The 17207-nt window shown below is 30.3% G+C and overlaps 4 protein-coding genes across 9 annotated transcripts in view; 1 reads left to right on the top strand and 3 right to left on the bottom strand.

Moving 5' to 3' along the window:
* Nucleotides 1–609: 609 nt before the first annotated feature.
* On the bottom strand, nt 610–4687 carry LOC102680914 (probable RNA-binding protein 19). 2 transcript variants are annotated; one of them, XM_006621463.2, is made up of 15 exons: nt 4535–4687; nt 4251–4455; nt 3964–4157; nt 3641–3889; nt 3275–3542; nt 2984–3190; nt 2721–2915; nt 2361–2626; nt 2153–2288; nt 1756–2075; nt 1488–1690; nt 1294–1410; nt 1030–1135; nt 820–943; nt 610–745 (listed from the first exon to the last, which is right to left on the bottom strand). In XM_006621463.2, the coding sequence occupies exons 1-15, from the start codon at nt 4568–4570 to the stop codon at nt 669–671; spliced, it is 2703 nt and encodes a 900-aa protein (XP_006621526.1). In that variant the 5' UTR covers nt 4571–4687; the 3' UTR covers nt 610–668. The 2 variants fall into 2 exon arrangements, with proteins under 2 accessions (XP_006621526.1, XP_006621527.1); XM_006621464.2 differs by lacking the exon at nt 4535–4687 and having other exon boundaries at nt 3964–4138; nt 4251–4409.
* Nucleotides 4688–4943: 256 nt separating this feature from the next.
* Nucleotides 4944–10556, bottom strand: LOC102680186 (uncharacterized protein F21D5.5). 3 transcript variants are annotated; one of them, XM_006621456.1, is made up of 9 exons: nt 10198–10229; nt 7223–7365; nt 6613–7115; nt 6303–6548; nt 6135–6203; nt 5793–6062; nt 5425–5706; nt 5290–5351; nt 4944–5223 (listed from the first exon to the last, which is right to left on the bottom strand). In XM_006621456.1, exons 1-9 carry the CDS (start codon nt 10227–10229, stop codon nt 5100–5102), a joined length of 1731 nt encoding a protein of 576 aa, XP_006621519.1. In that variant the 3' UTR covers nt 4944–5099. The 3 variants fall into 3 exon arrangements, with proteins under 3 accessions (XP_006621519.1, XP_006621523.1, XP_006621522.1); XM_006621460.2 differs by lacking the exon at nt 7223–7365 and having other exon boundaries at nt 10198–10556; XM_006621459.2 differs by lacking the exons at nt 7223–7365; nt 10198–10229 and adding an exon at nt 7831–7965.
* Nucleotides 7656–10165, top strand: LOC102680672 (tRNA (uracil-5-)-methyltransferase homolog A-like). Of its 2 annotated transcripts, XM_006621462.2 has the most exons (8): nt 7656–8082; nt 8241–8399; nt 8481–8676; nt 8772–8899; nt 8970–9220; nt 9291–9525; nt 9593–9785; nt 9852–10165. In XM_006621462.2, the coding sequence occupies exons 1-8, from the start codon at nt 7789–7791 to the stop codon at nt 10100–10102; spliced, it is 1707 nt and encodes a 568-aa protein (XP_006621525.1). In that variant the 5' UTR covers nt 7656–7788; the 3' UTR covers nt 10103–10165. The 2 variants fall into 2 exon arrangements, with proteins under 2 accessions (XP_006621525.1, XP_006621524.1); XM_006621461.2 differs by having other exon boundaries at nt 9593–10165.
* LOC102679964 overlaps nt 10309–17207 on the bottom strand; it is a 7697-nt gene continuing 798 nt past the window's right edge. Inside the window, exons 1-3 of one of the 2 annotated variants that reach the window (XM_006621455.2) lie at nt 11049–11253; nt 10787–10963; nt 10309–10715 (exon numbers count right to left, since the gene is read on the bottom strand). In XM_006621455.2, coding sequence (XP_006621518.1) covers nt 10629–10715; nt 10787–10963; nt 11049–11135 — 351 coding nt within the window. In that variant the 5' untranslated portion in view covers nt 11136–11253 and the 3' untranslated portion in view covers nt 10309–10628. Of the gene's footprint in view, nt 10716–10786; nt 10964–11048; nt 11254–17207 lie in introns of those variants that run through there. The other variant, XM_006621454.2, reaches the window with a different exon arrangement.

The raw sequence follows: 17207 nt of genomic DNA, 5'->3' as shown, positions 1-17207 counted from the left end.
CTTCGAGTTCGCTTTTTTTTTTTTTTTTTTAATAATACCGATTTCATTAAAAACTTCTCCTGTTGATTTTTAAATTTAAGAATTTATGTAAATTTTTTGAAGGCACACTTTATCGTTTTTTTTTTTTTTCAATTTTGTTAAATTGGATAAAATCTATTTCGCTTTTTATTGTATATATGTATATATAAATGTTTTTACTGGTTCGAAAGAGTAAATTTTTGTTACTTTTAAAAAGAATTAAAATTTAAAACGAGTGTCAAAATTTTATCTAATTTTTTAAAATCAAGCGCGTGCGACTTTGAAAACTGTATAATTAAATCGGCTTGAAACGTGGATCGAAGATATTATAATGTTAATTATGCCACGATATTTATTGTTGAATTATTCGATATTGAATAGCGTTAAACCCAAATACATAGAATTAGCACGTGTCTGACATACTACTGGTAGAAATTTAAACCATTTTCGAGAAAAGTAAGACGGGAAAAAGTTTCGACGTGAGGCGAACATCAATAGGCGTGCACTCCATCACGAGTCGAAAAGAACTTTTTAACTTTCGATCGATTTGATTTGCTGCCAGTTATATTGAAAGAAAATACACTTTCCAAGTCACGTGTGAGCTATGAATTTAATTGTATCGTTTCCGTGATCGTACTATGTATAAAATTTTATAATTTATTTCCATCTTCCAAAGCTATATCCTCTAGATTAAACGTGGCCTTTTTACTCTTCTTTACCGATTGATCTATCAACAAAATATTAATTCGGTTTATTAATAGATAATTAATTACAAAAGAGGGATTATAATAAATAACATACCTTGATAAAAGTGTTTGGCTGTCCGTTTTCTAATATCTTCCACACCCTCTTCGCTCTGAGCCCATTCCAAGACCAATCTTCGACCGTACAAATGAGTACTTTGACACAAAGCTTTAAATGCTTTCTATGAATATAGTAGAAAAAGATTATATATATATATATTGATCTATTCGAGATTATTTAAAGAATTTATTTTAATTTTTCGTATACCTTTGCTTCGCTTTTTGTGTAATATTCTACAAAGGCGAATCCCCTGTGTTTTTCGACACCAACTAATTTTTTAGGTAACCGTACTGCTTTCAACTCTCCGAACGCTCTGGTATTTCAGTGAGAAAAAGAAAAAAAGCAGAGAAATTTGTGAATTTGAAAAAAATTTACTTTTCCTTTTTAAAATATTGTAATAAAATATTATAATTTAATTTAATTTAAAATATTATATAAAATAATATAATAATAAATATTTGAAATACGTACTTGAATAATTCGGTTATTTCCTCAGCTGTTGCTTGGAACGGCACGTTTCTTATCAAAATTTTTGTACCCGTTTGAGGTTTTACCGTAGATGTCTTTTTTGCACTTTTTACGTCAGTTCTGCACATTCAGATGAATAGAAATGTTTACTGAAAATTGTAAACGTCAAGGAAACTGAAATTGAAACGAAAGCATACGTTAATGTTCGCTCAGAACGTTTGAGTTCTAAAGTTTTTCCATCCAACACTGTCATTTGTAAAACTTTTAGTGCACGATCAGCGTCTGCTTTTCTTTTATATCTTACAAATCCATAACCCATTGACAACTTGGCACCAGGATTTTTTGGATCTTTCTTCGTTGCTATCGAGGCATAATGAAGAGGACCACATTTGTCGAAATACTATAAAAAAAAAAAAAAATGTTACATATTAAATAATAGCAAGCAATGTTTGATAAATTATTTACCGTTTTTAATTGTTCATCCGTAGTGGAGAAATTAATATTTTTCACGAAAAGAGTGGTGTCTGGTTCAGGTTCGTCTTCATCTTCGCTTTCTTCTTTATTAACCTTATTTACATTTACATTTTCTGATAATTTTTTTTCTTGTTCTCCAACTTTTGTTTTTTCGTTTGTTTCGTTAATAGTTTTGTTTTTTACCGCAGGAGGAGTAGTAAAACTATTGTCAGGAGCCCATTCCAGATATAATGGTAGATGTTTATATTTAGTATAGGCTAATTTTGTGAATGCTTTTCGCGCTTCAGAGGGTTCCAAAAATTCCACCAAAGCTAAATGCAATAAGTTAATGCGATGTAATATTATTAAAAGACACATATAATGATAATAATATTATTAAAATTTATACCAGTAATTCCTGAAGGTGGCATCACAACTCTACCCAATTCGCCATGTCGTGCAAATAATTGTCGAATCTCTTGTGCTGGTGTTGCAGCAGGTAAATTCTTCACCAATATTATTGTTTTTGATCGTTCATTTGATGGCTGGAAAAAATGCATTAATTAAATCATTTCATTTATATAATCATTAATATTTATATTTCACATAATATTTACTTGATTAAATGCATCCAAACAAACTCCATTTTCCTCCAAAAAGTTTTTGGTATCCTGAACCAATTGTGTTTCTCCTAATGCTAATTTAACTGCAGCACTCAAGCCTTTTGATCCATCTTCGAGTACGTTTTCCTTTGTTGTATTATAAGTGGTAGCTATAGCATCAGCTATAGCATTTTGACCAAGAAAAAGAGTGTTCCAGTTATGTGATGATCCTGCAGCTGTTTTAGCTTTCAATTCTTTCTTCTGTTTATAAGTTAATTCTTCTATAAGTAAATAATATAAAAATTATAAAATTATATAATATCAATATTAGAATTATTATAAAAAATTATAAATTCATGTACGATATATTTTTACTTTCGTCGAGTTCTTCTAGTGAATCAATTTTCATTTTGGCTGGAAGAAGATGTAACATCCTTCCGTCTAAAATCGATCCGTCTAATTCGCTGTAAGCTTTTACCGCATGTTCGGTCATTAAGAATGTTATTGTACCAAATCCTTTTAATTTTCTGGTTATTCGATCGATGGGTAAATTAACTTCAGTTAAAGGACCTAAATAAAAAAAAAATTATATATTAATATCATACGTATCATATTGGATAAGAAAAAAAATTATTTACCATATTTTTCAAATAATTTTCGAATATCATCTTCGGTTGTAGTATAAGATAGATTTCGAATAAACATTCTTCCAGATTCTGCTATGCTTTCTTCACTTTTCAATGCTTCTGCTTGCTTTTTCCATTTAATGTTATCGTTATTTTCATTTTGTTCTTCAAATTTTTGTTCCTTCACTTCATATTTTATTACAAATATTTGTCTTCCATCTAAAAATATATATATTAAAATATAGACCAAAATTTATAAAAAAAAATAAAAAAAACTCTTAATAAGAGTAAACTATAAGATACCTAAAAAACTTTTGTTTTTCAATAACGCTTTTCTCAAATGTTGTGGAGTTTTGAAACCAACATAAGCAATACCCTTAATTTTTGGCGATATTCGTATCGATTTTGCTTTTAATGGACTAAAAAATTGTTTGATATCTTTTTTCTTATGATTATACGCTAATCCTCGAAGTTTTACAGTAAATAATTTTAGTGGCCCATGTTTAGATGGATTATCATTTGAAACTTTCTTTTCTATATTCTTTTCTTTATTTTTTAAAGTTTCCATATACTATTTAAAAAAATAAATATTATTACTATATAAAAAATAATTATATATATACAAAACAAATTAATAAATAACAAAGAAATACATATATTTAAATTTACCTCTAAATCAGATACAACTTTATGTGCAATTTTTTGTTCTTTTTCTTTTCTTTCTTCTTCTTCTTCTCCTTCTTCTTCTTCTTCATCTTTTTCTTCTTGTTTAATATCTTTAATATCATCTTCAATGCCATTAATTTCATTATCATTATATTCTTTAGGTTCAATAGTTGTCAATATTGTATCATTATTCCATATGGTCTTATTTGTATGACTTTCAAGAAATTCCATAAATAAAGGATCATTTTTATGCTAAATATAAATCAATACACGAAATTACACATAACATTTAACAACTGGTATAGAAAAGTAAGTTATAATTATACCTTCTCTAATGCTTCTTTGACTTCAGGTTTTACAATTTCTTCTTTTTTATCTTTTTTGTTTCTCTCCTTTTTCTTATCTGTTGTTTTATTCACATTTACATTTTCTGATTTATCACTAGATTGTTTATTATTAATTACATTTTTTGAACTATCAGATGCATATTTACTCCATGATCTAGGTTTGGAAGAATCTCCTTTAAAATTCAATATCAATAAATATGTATTAAATTAAAATTATCATTATAAATAAATATTCATAATATAATATAAATTTATATTTATAATACCTAAACTTGCACATTGCTCAACTGATATTCTGCAGGTATCGATACATGTTTTATCAAAATATTCTTTGGCAGCTATAGCTTGTTCTTCTGTCTTAAATCCAATAAAAGCAAATCGTCTGAATTTACCATCTTTTGTATATTTTAATTGTACGTCAGTTATTAAACCTTTTTGACTAAAAAGTTCCTTTAATTTTATATCTGTAATCTATGAATTTTTATTATGTATTAAAATTTTTTATTCACATTATAATTACAATTATATCGTTATATTTTTTATTACTTACATTTTTTGGTAAATTTTTTACAATCAATCGCGACATTTTGTGTTATTTATAATTATTATTGAGCATTTTATGTTACACATTTTATGAAACACGCGTTTCAGATAGGTTATGTTGTTTTGGATATAAACAGGTTAAAATTTTGTACATAAACGTAATATTCAATATACTTACTACTCACAAATTCTTTATCCAGTAAATTATCATTTATTTCGTACAAAGAATGTAAAAATAATAATTCAAAAACTATAATATCTTTATGGAAATTGAAATCATTTTATCATTTATTTTTATTATTTTATGGACAAATATTATTAATTATAAATTAATTATAAATAATTATAAACACATATATATAAACAAAACTAATACTTCGATATTGATATTTTCTACAAGATATTTTATAAAAGTTTATTTTATTTTCATAATCATATACATATATATTAAATAAATAAATTAGATTTAGATAATCAGATTTTATTTTTTTAAAATTTTCTAAAAATTATTACTAACGCGTGTTTATCTATTTTATTATATTTAAAAGCAATCATATGATGTGAAAAAAATTTTATCTTTCAAGCAAATACATTTCGTAAAGTCGTCGATCTTCTTCTTTCTGAAATTTTGGTACAAAGTTTATATGAACGATTTCTTTAAATCCTTCTTCTAAACTTGGTTGTTGAAAATTTTTTCTAAAAATAAATCTAACAATAGATTTTATATAAATTTAATTTTACGTATAATTTAATTTTACTTACACATAAGAATTAATAATTATATCATTAACTTTCGCGTGACTAGGATCAGTTAATTCTCGAAACTGAAACAAAATATTTAGCTTAAAGTTTGTATTGTAAATGTTGTTACATTACATCAAATTAAATTATTTTTACCTTATTGTTGTGCTTCGCATGATCGATACTTGTCGTCATAACAAAACATCTTACAGGAACGTTATATTTTTTCGCTATTTCGATATATCTTTGTCTCGATACACAATCGGGATTGGTATTATCTATAACTACACTATATTTTTCATCCAGATGTTTTTCCATTATAGTAATACATTTTTTCCAGCTTCCAAGAGTATCTCTATTAACATATCCATAATGATCCAAATAATTTTTTACAAAATATGATTTTCCAGAACCTGGACAACCAACCATTAAAATAATCTAAAAATATAAATTTAGTAATTAATACTAGCATTATTTATAATTATAATATAAATATCCCCAATAGCGAAAATAATATTATTTACTTCTTGATCATTTGAAGTTATATTGCTTCCTGAGCATATCTCTTTATTCGATAAATTTTTTGGATTAAATATAGGTAATTCATAAGGAATTGGTTCGAAATCGAGAAAATATTCTTCTGGCGTATAGAATTTTAAATTCAAATTGAGAGCTAATAATCGATCGACTGACGAATGATCTTTTTTTCTTCCGGGAGCCCAATTTTTCGCTCGTCCGGCAGTATCTCCAACATAAAAAGATTTATCTTTATCGATAGATATAGGGCTATTTTTCTGTAAAAAAATTTAATTTAAATTTAATAAATTTCGACGATAAAAATAATTATTTTATCAAATGAATCTTACTTTTTCTAGTTCTTGCCACATTCCAATTGCTGGTTTTCTATAGATATTATATCCAGTAGCTATAAATATCTATAAATACATAAGATCCATTATATATATATATATATATATATATATATATAATTTATATTCATTCTATTTATTATAGATTATATAAAAAAAGTATACCTGCATTGGAACACCAATTTTTTGTATTATATTTTTAAGTTTATTCTTGAAAGAATCAGGATTTAATTTTCCAGATGTAAAAGATGCTTGATTAGTGAAAACAACTATTTTATATCCATCTTTATAGAGCTTTTTTAATTTGGCTGGCACATTAGCATATATGATTTGCCAATCATCATAATCTTTTGGAAATACCAAACCGGATTTTGTTTTTATTAAAGTTCCATCCAAATCATATGCTGCTATCTAAAAACAAGATTCCATTCACTTTTGAAAATATATATTTTAAATATATATTTTGTTTATTTACCATTGAGCGATTTTCTACACCCTTTGCTGTATATATTAATAATCCAGTTTGCTTACATTCCCACATATCCTGTTCAGTGTCTATTACATCATCTGTATCTTCAAATGTATCTGGAGACATTTTGTTTATGAATTTTAAAATACCATGAGCATTTTTTATCTGTTTTTCTTTTCTTTTTGCTTCTTTTTCCTCATGAATTTCTTCGCATGTAGCAATAGTATCTGTTTCATCATTTTCAACTTTAGCTATTTTACAAGAATTTTCTCTATATTCATCACCTGTCTCTGAATCTCTGATTCTTTTCTCTATCAAAGAAATTTTTGGAGGTGGAGGATTAAATTCAATCTGATAAATATGCTTTCCATATAATATTTCTAAATAATCCTCATGTTTGCCTATAAATTTGATGTCTTTACGCATTTTAAAACCATTAAAGCCAGAAGATCTTTTTCCATTTTGTTGAATATAAACATTATATTTTTGATAATCTGCACACACTTGTACTATAAAGAATATAATACCCAATGAATATTATAAATTAAATAATAATTATAATAATTATCAACTTTATATAAATTATGTAATATAATAAATTTATAAAAATCTTAACCTTGTAATCTAGAACATTGTGTATCTGTAATATTTGTCTCTGGAGAACGACCGACGAAAATTGGTTTATTATGTGGCAAATACACTGTCAGTAGTGATTTGTCATTGGTTTTCAAATAACAACTTTTAGCTTCTTGACTCATTCTGATTGAATAAGGCAAAAGAGAAAAAAAGAAAAAAATATCATTAAATAAGTTTTATAATTTAAATTTTACAACTTTAAAAAAATATGATTTAAGTAATAATAAAATTTTTATAAGTAAAATTGACAATATATTGACAATTTGAAAATTACTTTTACATTATAAAATATAACACGAAAATATAATCAATTTTCTATTCATTTCTTTATAACTTTAATTTGAAATATTTATTTATTTAAATTTATGATATTTTATCTTACATAAATTTCTTTCAAATCTTTATACAAATACACATTGTTTACATTGATAGCGATCAAACTACTTTAATCTAACTTAACCTAATATAACCTAATATAAGAGCATATGAATGTTGAAGTAAAGAAAATAAGTGGTTAGATTGAATATTTTAAAAAATCTAAAAAGAATGGCCTCTAACGAATCTACAGAAATAGAAAAGAATCCTTACGCTTATCTTGAAAGAGCTGATTTTACGTCAGAAAAATATAAAATCGAAGTACACGGATTACCAAAATATTATGGAATTGGCGAATTTAAAAAACTCTTAAATGAAAAGCTAGACTTGCAATCGTGCAAAATAAAGCCACCAAAACGAAGCAGTGGATGGCTTTATGTATCTTTTAGAAACGAAGAAAGTCGTCAGAAAGCAATAGAAACATTAAATGGAATTTTATGGAAAAATTACAAGCTTAGTGCTCAGGTATATCAATTTATGTTATTTCGCATTTTCTTCTTCATAATTAATATTCGAACATTTATTACATATCAATATACTCGAAATTCATTGAATAGAATACAAAAAATATAATAATTTTTACTAAATCATTCATGTAAAATGATTGCATCTATTAAAAATAGATCGCGAAACCTGCACCAGATCCATTTATAAAAAGAAAATTAGAAGAGGAAAATGCAAAGAAACGTTTGAAGGTAGAAGAGGATGATCAAAGCGTATCCATAGAAGATAAAGTTAAATTAACTACCATTCCTCTTTGGAACATGCCTTATCCAAGTCAAGTAAGACTTTATTATTAATAATAATTATTATTAATAATATAGGATTGAAATGTATGTAAGAGTTTGATAATATGCTTTTAGTTGGAACTAAAACAAAAGGAAATGAGTTCAATTTTGACAATTATATGTAAACAAATGTTGAAAGAAAGTAAAGGTGATCTTTTGGATTGGTTGAATAGTCAAAAAAATAAATATCAAGGCTTACCTTGTGAATTGCTTCCTATTTTAAGTATAGATACAATTAAGGAATATAGAAATAAATGTGAATTTACAGTTGGTAATTTCATTCAAATTTTACTTATCTTACAGATAAATTATGATAAATTAAACATATTGATGAATTATTATCAAATAAATATTGATTTGATTTAGGTAAAAGTGACAAAGAAGACAAAATTGTAATAGGATTTAGATTATCTACTTATGCATCTGGTTCCACAGCAGTGGGACCTATCGACAATCTTTGTCATATTCCTAGTAAAATGAAAGTTGTAGTTAAAGTAAGTTCTTGAGAATGATCCTTTCCTTTTTACTATCTCAGATTTGTTGTTTGTATTAGGAGTATTTTAGGTACTTGAAGAATTCATGAAAAGCACTGAATTAACACCTTTTGATCCAGTTGATTATAGTGGATACTGGAGACAAGTTACAGTTAGAACTACTCTTTCTGATCATCTTATGGTAATAGTGGGGATACATCCTCAAGATTTGACCTCTCAAAAATTAGATGAATTGAAACTACAACTCAAAACTTTTTTTGAAATTGGAAAAGGTGTACAAGCACGAGTAACATCGTTATATCTTCAAATAATGAAAATAAAGTAAGATTATAGATTGAGTGTTACGCAATTACGACAATTTGGGGTTAAATCGCTTTTTATCTTTTTTTAGAAGTATCGACGGAAAAGATGAAGAAAATTTTCATCATATTAGCGGAACAAAATACATAGAAGAAAAATTATTAGATATGAAATTTCGAATATCTCCTCAAGCATTCTTTCAAGTAAATACATTGGGTGCTCAAGTATTGTACAAAGCAGCGATTGATTTGGCAAAACCAAACATGGACACTGCGTTACTCGACATTTGTTGCGGCACTGGGACCATTGGTCTTGCATTTTCAAAGGTATCAAATATTCATTAAATACTGATAAAATTTTCAAGAGAAGAAATAAATGCAAGTACAATTTCAGTATTGTGGTGAAGTATTTGGATTAGAAATGATAGAGGATGCCATCAAAGACGCAAAGGAAAATGTTATCGCGAACAAGGTATCGAATTGCGAATTCTTCGTAGGCAAAGCAGAAGATATTTTATCTCCCGTTATTCGAAGGACGACTAAACCCGACATTATCGCTATTGTGGATCCTCCACGAGCTGGACTTCGTAAGATTAATATAATTTTTCTTAAGTTAGCTGATTTTGTTTTAAAAACACAATTATTTATTCCAGATCAAAGAGCGCTACTAACTATGCGCAAAGCAAAAAAATTATCAAGATTAATATATATATCTTGCGATCCTCGGGCAGCTATGAGAAATTTAGTAGATTTAGCTAGGCCTATCTCGAAACAATACGTCGGAGAACCAATGGTTCCTGTGAAAGCTGTTGCCGTAGACATGTTTCCATATACCAAACATTGTGAATTAATACTATGCTTAGAAAGGTTATCCATAGCCACGAAAGCACGCGATTCCACTTAATAGTGGTACACGTACAATTTAGCCTTGTAACGTATATTTTTCAATAAATTATTTGAATAAAAATATCGCATCGTTACAAACGTAGATTAACTTACCTTCTGTACAAAAGTAATTCTTGTTTTGTCATAAAACGATAGAATTGTCATAGGGCATAAATTGTACACGAATAAGGGAAAACTTGAATTTTAAACCAATCGAATAGATAACGTTTCGACTAATTCGATTCGTCTTAATATTTAATTTTGTATAACGATCGTTTTATAAACCAGACAGATATATTAGTTAACACTGTTTAATACAACCGCACCATATTAATAGTGATACGCAAGAACTTAAATAGTCATCAAGAAGATAGATGAGAAGTGATTCGAAAGCGAGAAAATAATTCGATTCAAAATAAATGATAGATTCATCGTTGGATTTAAGATCTAGTTTTGTTCTGAATTTGTGATTTATTTGTTTCTCTTTCAACCGGGGAAAGCATGCGAATAGTCGGGTTTCGAAGGCTGGTTACGTTGGCTTATTATCACTTTCTCTTGAAGCACGTCACAGCATTGAAATAACAACGCCAATAAACACGCCCTTTCGCTTGACCTCGTCGCTGAAGATCCATCTGTACAGAAAAAAAGAAATTGGTCAAATTTCGTGTATATAACTTTGCACCAAGTAAATGGGTAAACTAACCTTCATCGTTTGCTCGTCCGTAGAAGGAATAATTTGCGAATTCTCAATCGATAGATGGGGCGATCTTACAAACGGTCTACTGCCATCCAGCTCTCCTTTGTTTTGATTGTCCACAACCTTTTGCAACGCGACCATTAATCGATCGAACAAAAGGGCTGCCCTCTTTGGCACCACCACCTGAAAAAGAAATTTTTCTTCGATCAGAGATGAACAAAAGTATGACTCACGGTATGGTAATTACACGTGCAAAGGATTTACGCGCGATAATTAATTGAATGGTAGTATCAAGCGGCGTAGACCGTAATATATAACCGCAAGGTAATTCTGTTGTTATCTTGCTCCTTTCCATCGAGTTATCGCACCCCTTATCTCCGATATTTAATATTTAAGCCAATTAAAATTAATTAAACCGGAGAATAATTGCCGCCGAGTTTTAACATTGAATATTCTCTCGATTTTCTTTCGCGTTTTTCCCACGTTTCTCTGGAATCAAGTCTAACAATGGAAATCTAGAAAATTCTCGTCTTTTAATCGTTATTATTATTCCCTTTCTTTGAATTTTGAAGAAATATCATATCCTCCTGTGTTATTTTCATTTAACCATCTGTGACGTCGAGTAATAATAAATCATTTTTTTCCGACGGAAAACGAACTTGACAAACCTTTTCTTTGTATATTCCATTCCGACCGACGCTTCTTAAGCTCACGAATTTGCTTTGATCGAATTAGCTGGAAAAAAAAAGGATTGTAATCCATTTAAAACAATTTTGTTTAAATCAGCAGAAATGAATTTTTCTTTATCCCCGTTTATAAAATTAATCCGATTTTACATTTTTTTTTTCATAACGAGAGCAAATTAATTACATTGTGTCTCATAGTTTTCTCAAGTTTAATAAGAAAATAACAAGGCGAGTATACATTTAAACGAATCCAACGAGCCATTTCCACTCGATTATTTCATTATTGCTTGAAACTCTTCGAAAGTTGACAATTCGATCTTCGTTAATCTAACTTGATTATTGCTTTCATCAAATTGTCTTACACCTTTTAAATTAATTTGCTTATCTTATCAATCGTGTTATCAATTTTTTTTTCGAACGGCATTGTTAAAGTTGACAATTAAATTTTTTTTTATAAATACGATCAAACAAATGTTTTTTAGTTTGGCCGAAAGATGTTCAATTTCTTGCAACGAAATAAATCGGCGACCAGTTTAATTTTCCTCGACAAATAAAAAAAGTAAACCGACTCGGGCCCACATCAACCGAAGTAAACATGCTAACAGGGCATTCTTTTTCCTATCTTTTCCTAAACAATCTCGAACGATTTCCCAAAGGGTCCTCAACCGATTTATATTTTTCTCGGGCCGTTTCATAAAAATCTAAGCAGGTAGCCTAAGTAGAAAGCGCACAAGAGATTACACGTATCGGATTATTTTTAGCCAATTGTTCTCTCTCTCTCTCTCTCTCGTCTCGAAGAAATAGAAATACTCTAACCTTGTTTTCAATTGTTCGTAAACGAGTTGGCGACGATAGTAACATCGTCATTGAAAGACGGACAATTTTATCGCTGTTTTCTTAAAAGAAAAAGAAAGTGGTGGCTCGAGAACGAATCGCAGGGGATATTTTAGTGCAAGTTTTGAAGTTGGTTCGGAGACAGGCGACGGGAATGAACAAGAACGAAAACGTCGCCAATGGCAATCTCGCAAGTAGAGAGTAATTAAAAATCTTCGTCAATTGACAACGAAGCCTACGGACACTTGAAAGTAATTAAAAAAAAAAAGAAACATCACCGTCGACAGGTATTAGGAAACAAGAAATATACGAGGATTTGACATTTCTTTTTCCCCTTTGAAAAAAAATCCATATTAATGAAAATTGGATAAAAATTTACAATCTGAGAGAAAAATGAAAAATTCTAATCCCATATATCGTATTAAGAGGAGTAATTCAGATTTAATCAAATCTGAATTTAAAATAAAATCTCCAAGATATTCACGCTTTCGTCAATGAAACCAACTTTGCTGAAATTTTCCTGTCTCTTAAATATGTAATTCCTTTTAATTGGAACGTATCGATGTTCGGAAATTTCATTGCTGAACACGGTTAGAAATGAAATGATTGCATTTCAATCGAGTTTCGCTTATATCGATGTAGCTTTAAATATTTTAACGTTTTCTTTCTTTCTTTTTTTCTTTTTTTTTTTTTTTTTTATAGTCTTAAAAGAGAAAACAAAGCAGCAAAATAATTTGTATCGCGCAACAAAACCCTTTATTTAACTCGGACAATTTTGTGGAAAGATTGGCGAAGAAAAATATTTTTCTTACGGATAAAAAAATTCATTTTGCACTTTTTACTCGATCGGTACAAATTGTCTCCGGATTACCTACAGGAAAGCTTAGGGTGTTCGATCATTAAAGATTATCAAAGAAATATAGAGATTCTACTATAAAACGGTATACAAAGATCCCTGAGAGGGAAGGAGAGGATATTAAAGGACAAAGGGATCGGTTAATAACCATCGGTTACAAAAGACCGAACGTTGGTTTTCCAACAACGTTTTTTAGGATATCGGAAAACGGGTTGCTCAATTCGATCGCCGGTTGGAAAGTTTAATTAAAATCGATGCTTCTAAACGCGACGCCGCTTTTAAAACTTGCACCTAACCTATCGAACGCAGAAAACCTTTGTCCTTAACCAGGAGAGCATTGTAAACGTATCTCTCGATTATGTTATCATTCCCAGCATCCCTTATCGCTAATTTAATCATCACAAATACGGGAACGTTGAAACTTTGCCGTTTATCGATAATTGAATTCCGGATCGACGACACGTCGAACACATCCGCCGGAATCCAGAACGCGATCGTTTCTTCTTCCACGTTCCTCTCTCAATTATTTCCAAAAAAATCTTATGATATTGTCGATGATCGATTCTTCCAAGATCTTTATCCCTCCCCTAGCAAATTTTTCAATAATATTTTTAAAATTTTTTTTATAGAACTTTAAAAAATTTTAATCGATCAATAGCCGATAATTATTCGATAATTTTTCGAAAAAATATTATACTGTTGATATACTTCGAAGTTATTTATCCTTCTTCTAATAAATAATATTTTTAAAATCTTTTCTACTATTTTTATTTTATTTATTTTTATTTTTATTATTATTTTTAAACGATAAGCTCGTTTACGAACGAACGAAATATAAAACGAAGGCCGATAATCATTCGATCATTTTTTCGAGAAAAACTTTACACATCGTCGATCTCGTTCCGTTCGATTCCCAAGAGATTTTTTTATCCTTTCCGTTCCCCTAACAAATTTCCCAATGACATTTTCAACAACTTTTAAACTCTCTCCCATTATTCTAAAATAATTGTTTGTTTACTTACAAACAAAACGGAACGGTGAAATATAAAACGAAGAGGGATAATAATTATTCGATCACCGAGGATGGTCGTCTCAATCTCGTAGAGGAGTATCCGCGCGATAATTCGAAATCAATTTCTTTTTATTTTATTAGGTAATTTAATTTTAGTAGGCGAGCAATATCGGAAGGCAATGCCGTTCGATGCCGCCGATATGACAAAGACGCGTGCAAATTAATCGATTCATTTCGAGTAGGAGAGAGTTGGCATGATTTTGCGTAAACGCGACCATATATGCGTGCATACGCGATCGGAATGAATTTGCCATCCGTTCTAAATAGATATAATGGAAGAGCGTGCATTCATTCGAGCGAAAGTATCGTATTGGTTCTCGTTGCAAGATAAAAAGAGAAAAAACAAAGAAGGATAAAGTCACTTTACGAAATTACACGTATTTTCGATATATCTATCTCGTTTCACAAAACGTTTACCTTACGTTAGATCAAAAACACCCGATATTTCGTCGAAGCAGAATAAGAATAAGAAAAATACGTACTGGATCCGAGTGGAAATTCGCCTGTCCAATTTGCTCGCGTTAGAAAAACGAAAACAGCATTTCGTACACTCGATGCAACTTTGTTTTCCTTGTAAAGGCCTCGTAAAAGTAACGTCCATGTTACTTTCTTGAAAAATTTATTCGATTTACGATTCTTTCAACAAACGATTTTCAACGAATCGATCGAACGTTGATCGAACGACGATCTCTTCCAACTGAGAACTGCAATTCTCGAGACACGCCTGTTGCTCTCGATTTACTTGAAACTTGATTACCGACGTAGCACGCATGCGCATCGATCCACACTTTTTTCCTCCAATTGTAGTCCAATCTTTGGACAAAGAGAAGCAGAAAGGAAAAAGTTTGAACATTTTTCCACGCAAGAAGAAGGGGACACGAAATGTACAGAGTTACAGGGCGGAAGCAAATGCTTCTTCACGTAAATACGCGGGTGAAAAGAGAGAGGTGCGTGGGTGAGGAAATTTATTGTTCGAAGGTATTCCGAATAATCCATTAACGTTTCAAGGCATTTGAAATCTTTCGAAAATTTATCAGTCACCTTGTACACCCGTGCCAATTGGCAAACAATTGCTCGGCCTATATATTTGGTAAGAGAGAGTGTTTCATTTAATAATCTTGACACAAAACCATCTTTTTCTCGTTCCGCAAATAATCACCGTGTCGCCAAAGTGTATCGATTTAACGATGATTAAACTCATATCTATGGCGCGGTTTTTATTATAACCATAGAGACATAAAAGTTATCGCGTCATCAATTCCGCCGATGACCAAAAGATGAACTTCTCCTTTCTCTCCCTTATTATTATCTCGATCCCCATTAATTCATTCGCCCTTTTTTCCCGCATCGAGACAAATTAAATCGATACGTTCACGATCGAAACACGAAACGGAAAAATCTCTCTGGACATTCGTCGAAAGAATTATTCGAGAGGCCAATCCCTCGATGCGACATCCTTTCAGAGACTTTAACGCTCGAAATATCGGGCAAGTGTCTTAACTCGCTCTTTCGTGTCGCGTTCGAAAGATTCGAAGAAGTGGTTCCATGATATCCTCCCTTAAATTAAAACGTTGAATCAAACTCGCGCATGGGGGGAGGGGGGCGTGGTTGTTCAACTGAAAAATTTAATCGGTCGATAAAAAAGAACGGAACGAAATGAAATTCGTCCTCGGTTGATTTAATCACGAACGAAACGATTACTTTTTATCCGTATCATACATCAGAGGGACGTAAGGGAGAGACGTAAACCTTATTAACTCCTTAACGAAGAAGAATAGGGAGGTGGTCCTTGTTGAAAGAGATGTATATACATATAATATATATTATTTTCCTTTATTCCTTTCTATCCTATATATATATTTAACATTATTTATTATTTTATTATTATTATTATTTATTAATTATTTATTATTATTTAATAATAAAATTATATATATATAATTTTCTAAATTTTTCTAACTTTTCTTATCGTTTGACGCGTTAAATTATCCGTCGATAAAACGATAAACGGAAAAGCTCATTGCCTCTCTCTACTTAAAAGATCAACTTGTCTTGTCGATTCAAATTAAACGAATTTATTTATGTTGCTGGAGTGCAGATGAAATGATTCATTGCTGTACACCGGCTCGAAAGCTTGGAAGCACCGAGTGTCCGAATTAAGCGCGCGAATGGATCGACGACAAGTCGAAACAATTCTCCATTCACGAAATGTTAAACAGTTTCCAGTTTGCTTCTCGAACGAGCGATGGACCGATTTTGTTAATCGATTTCGATGAAATTTAACGAACTCCATTTTCCTCATTCGTTCGCTCGAGCATTGTGCAACTTTCCATATTTATCGAGTTAATCGAGACGGAGGGGGAGGAGGGTGGGAGGGTGAAGGAGATAGAACAAATCCAAGACGAGTTCGTCGAGTTCTCTCCTTCTTTCGAAAACTTTTTATAAAAACGATCGTTCGTTATAAAATTTGCGTTGCACTTCACGTAACTTTTTTGTAATCTTTCGTAATTTTTCTTTCCCTACGAACTTTTCTATTATCGATCATCGGGGGCCATCGTATACGGCCATAGCCATTTTTTTCCCTTAAAGAGGGGGGGAAGGGAGGCTTACATTGCAGATAAGTGTATTTTTAGATCGATAAGTGTCAAAGTATACGCGACCACTTCCCGTCGCACGCTCGAAATTTCCACCAACTTTCGACGCGACACTTTTCGACACGGATCGAATTTTAAGAATTTATTAGAAAGAAGAAGAAGAAGAAGAAGATTCGAAATTATTAAGATCGCAATTATTGGAAGGAAAATACGAAACGAGTCGAGTGGATTGGATTCGATTCAATGTTACGAAACGAATAAGAAAAAAGATGGGCGAATATGGCAATACAAAAGTAAAACAAAGAAGAAAAAATTCTTGCAAAGAGAAATTCGAGTAGTCAACTCGGATTGAATCGACTTATGATCGTACAATCTTTCGTTTTAT

Source organism: Apis dorsata, unplaced genomic scaffold (assembly GCF_000469605.1).
Source record: "Apis dorsata unplaced genomic scaffold, Apis dorsata 1.3 scaffold_631, whole genome shotgun sequence".
Classification (NCBI taxonomy): Eukaryota; Metazoa; Arthropoda; class Insecta; order Hymenoptera; family Apidae; genus Apis; species Apis dorsata.
This window is presented reverse-complemented; position numbering and strand designations above follow the sequence as displayed.

Coding starts and splice junctions, on each gene's coding strand:
- LOC102680914 (XM_006621463.2), bottom strand. CDS start 4,570: ATGTCGCGATTGATTGTAAAAAATTTACCAAAAAAT. Junction 2,627..2,720: donor ACTAGAAGAACTCGACGAAA/GTAAAAATATAT, acceptor ATTTACTTATAG/AAGAATTAACTTATAAACAG. Junction 944..1,029: donor ACACAAAAAGCGAAGCAAAG/GTATACGAAAAA, acceptor CTATATTCATAG/AAAGCATTTAAAGCTTTGTG.
- LOC102680672 (XM_006621461.2), top strand. CDS start 7,789: ATGGCCTCTAACGAATCTACAGAAATAGAAAAGAATCCTTACGCTTAT. Junction 8,083..8,240: donor ATTACAAGCTTAGTGCTCAG/GTATATCAATTT, acceptor TATTAAAAATAG/ATCGCGAAACCTGCACCAGA. Junction 9,221..9,290: donor CTTCAAATAATGAAAATAAA/GTAAGATTATAG, acceptor ATCTTTTTTTAG/AAGTATCGACGGAAAAGATG.
- LOC102680186 (XM_006621456.1), bottom strand. CDS start 10,229: ATGACAAAACAAGAATTACTTTTGTACAGAAG. Junction 5,707..5,792: donor TAACTTCAAATGATCAAGAA/GTAAATAATATT, acceptor TTATATTTTTAG/ATTATTTTAATGGTTGGTTG. Junction 5,224..5,289: donor ATAATTATTAATTCTTATGT/GTAAGTAAAATT, acceptor ATTTATTTTTAG/AAAAAATTTTCAACAACCAA.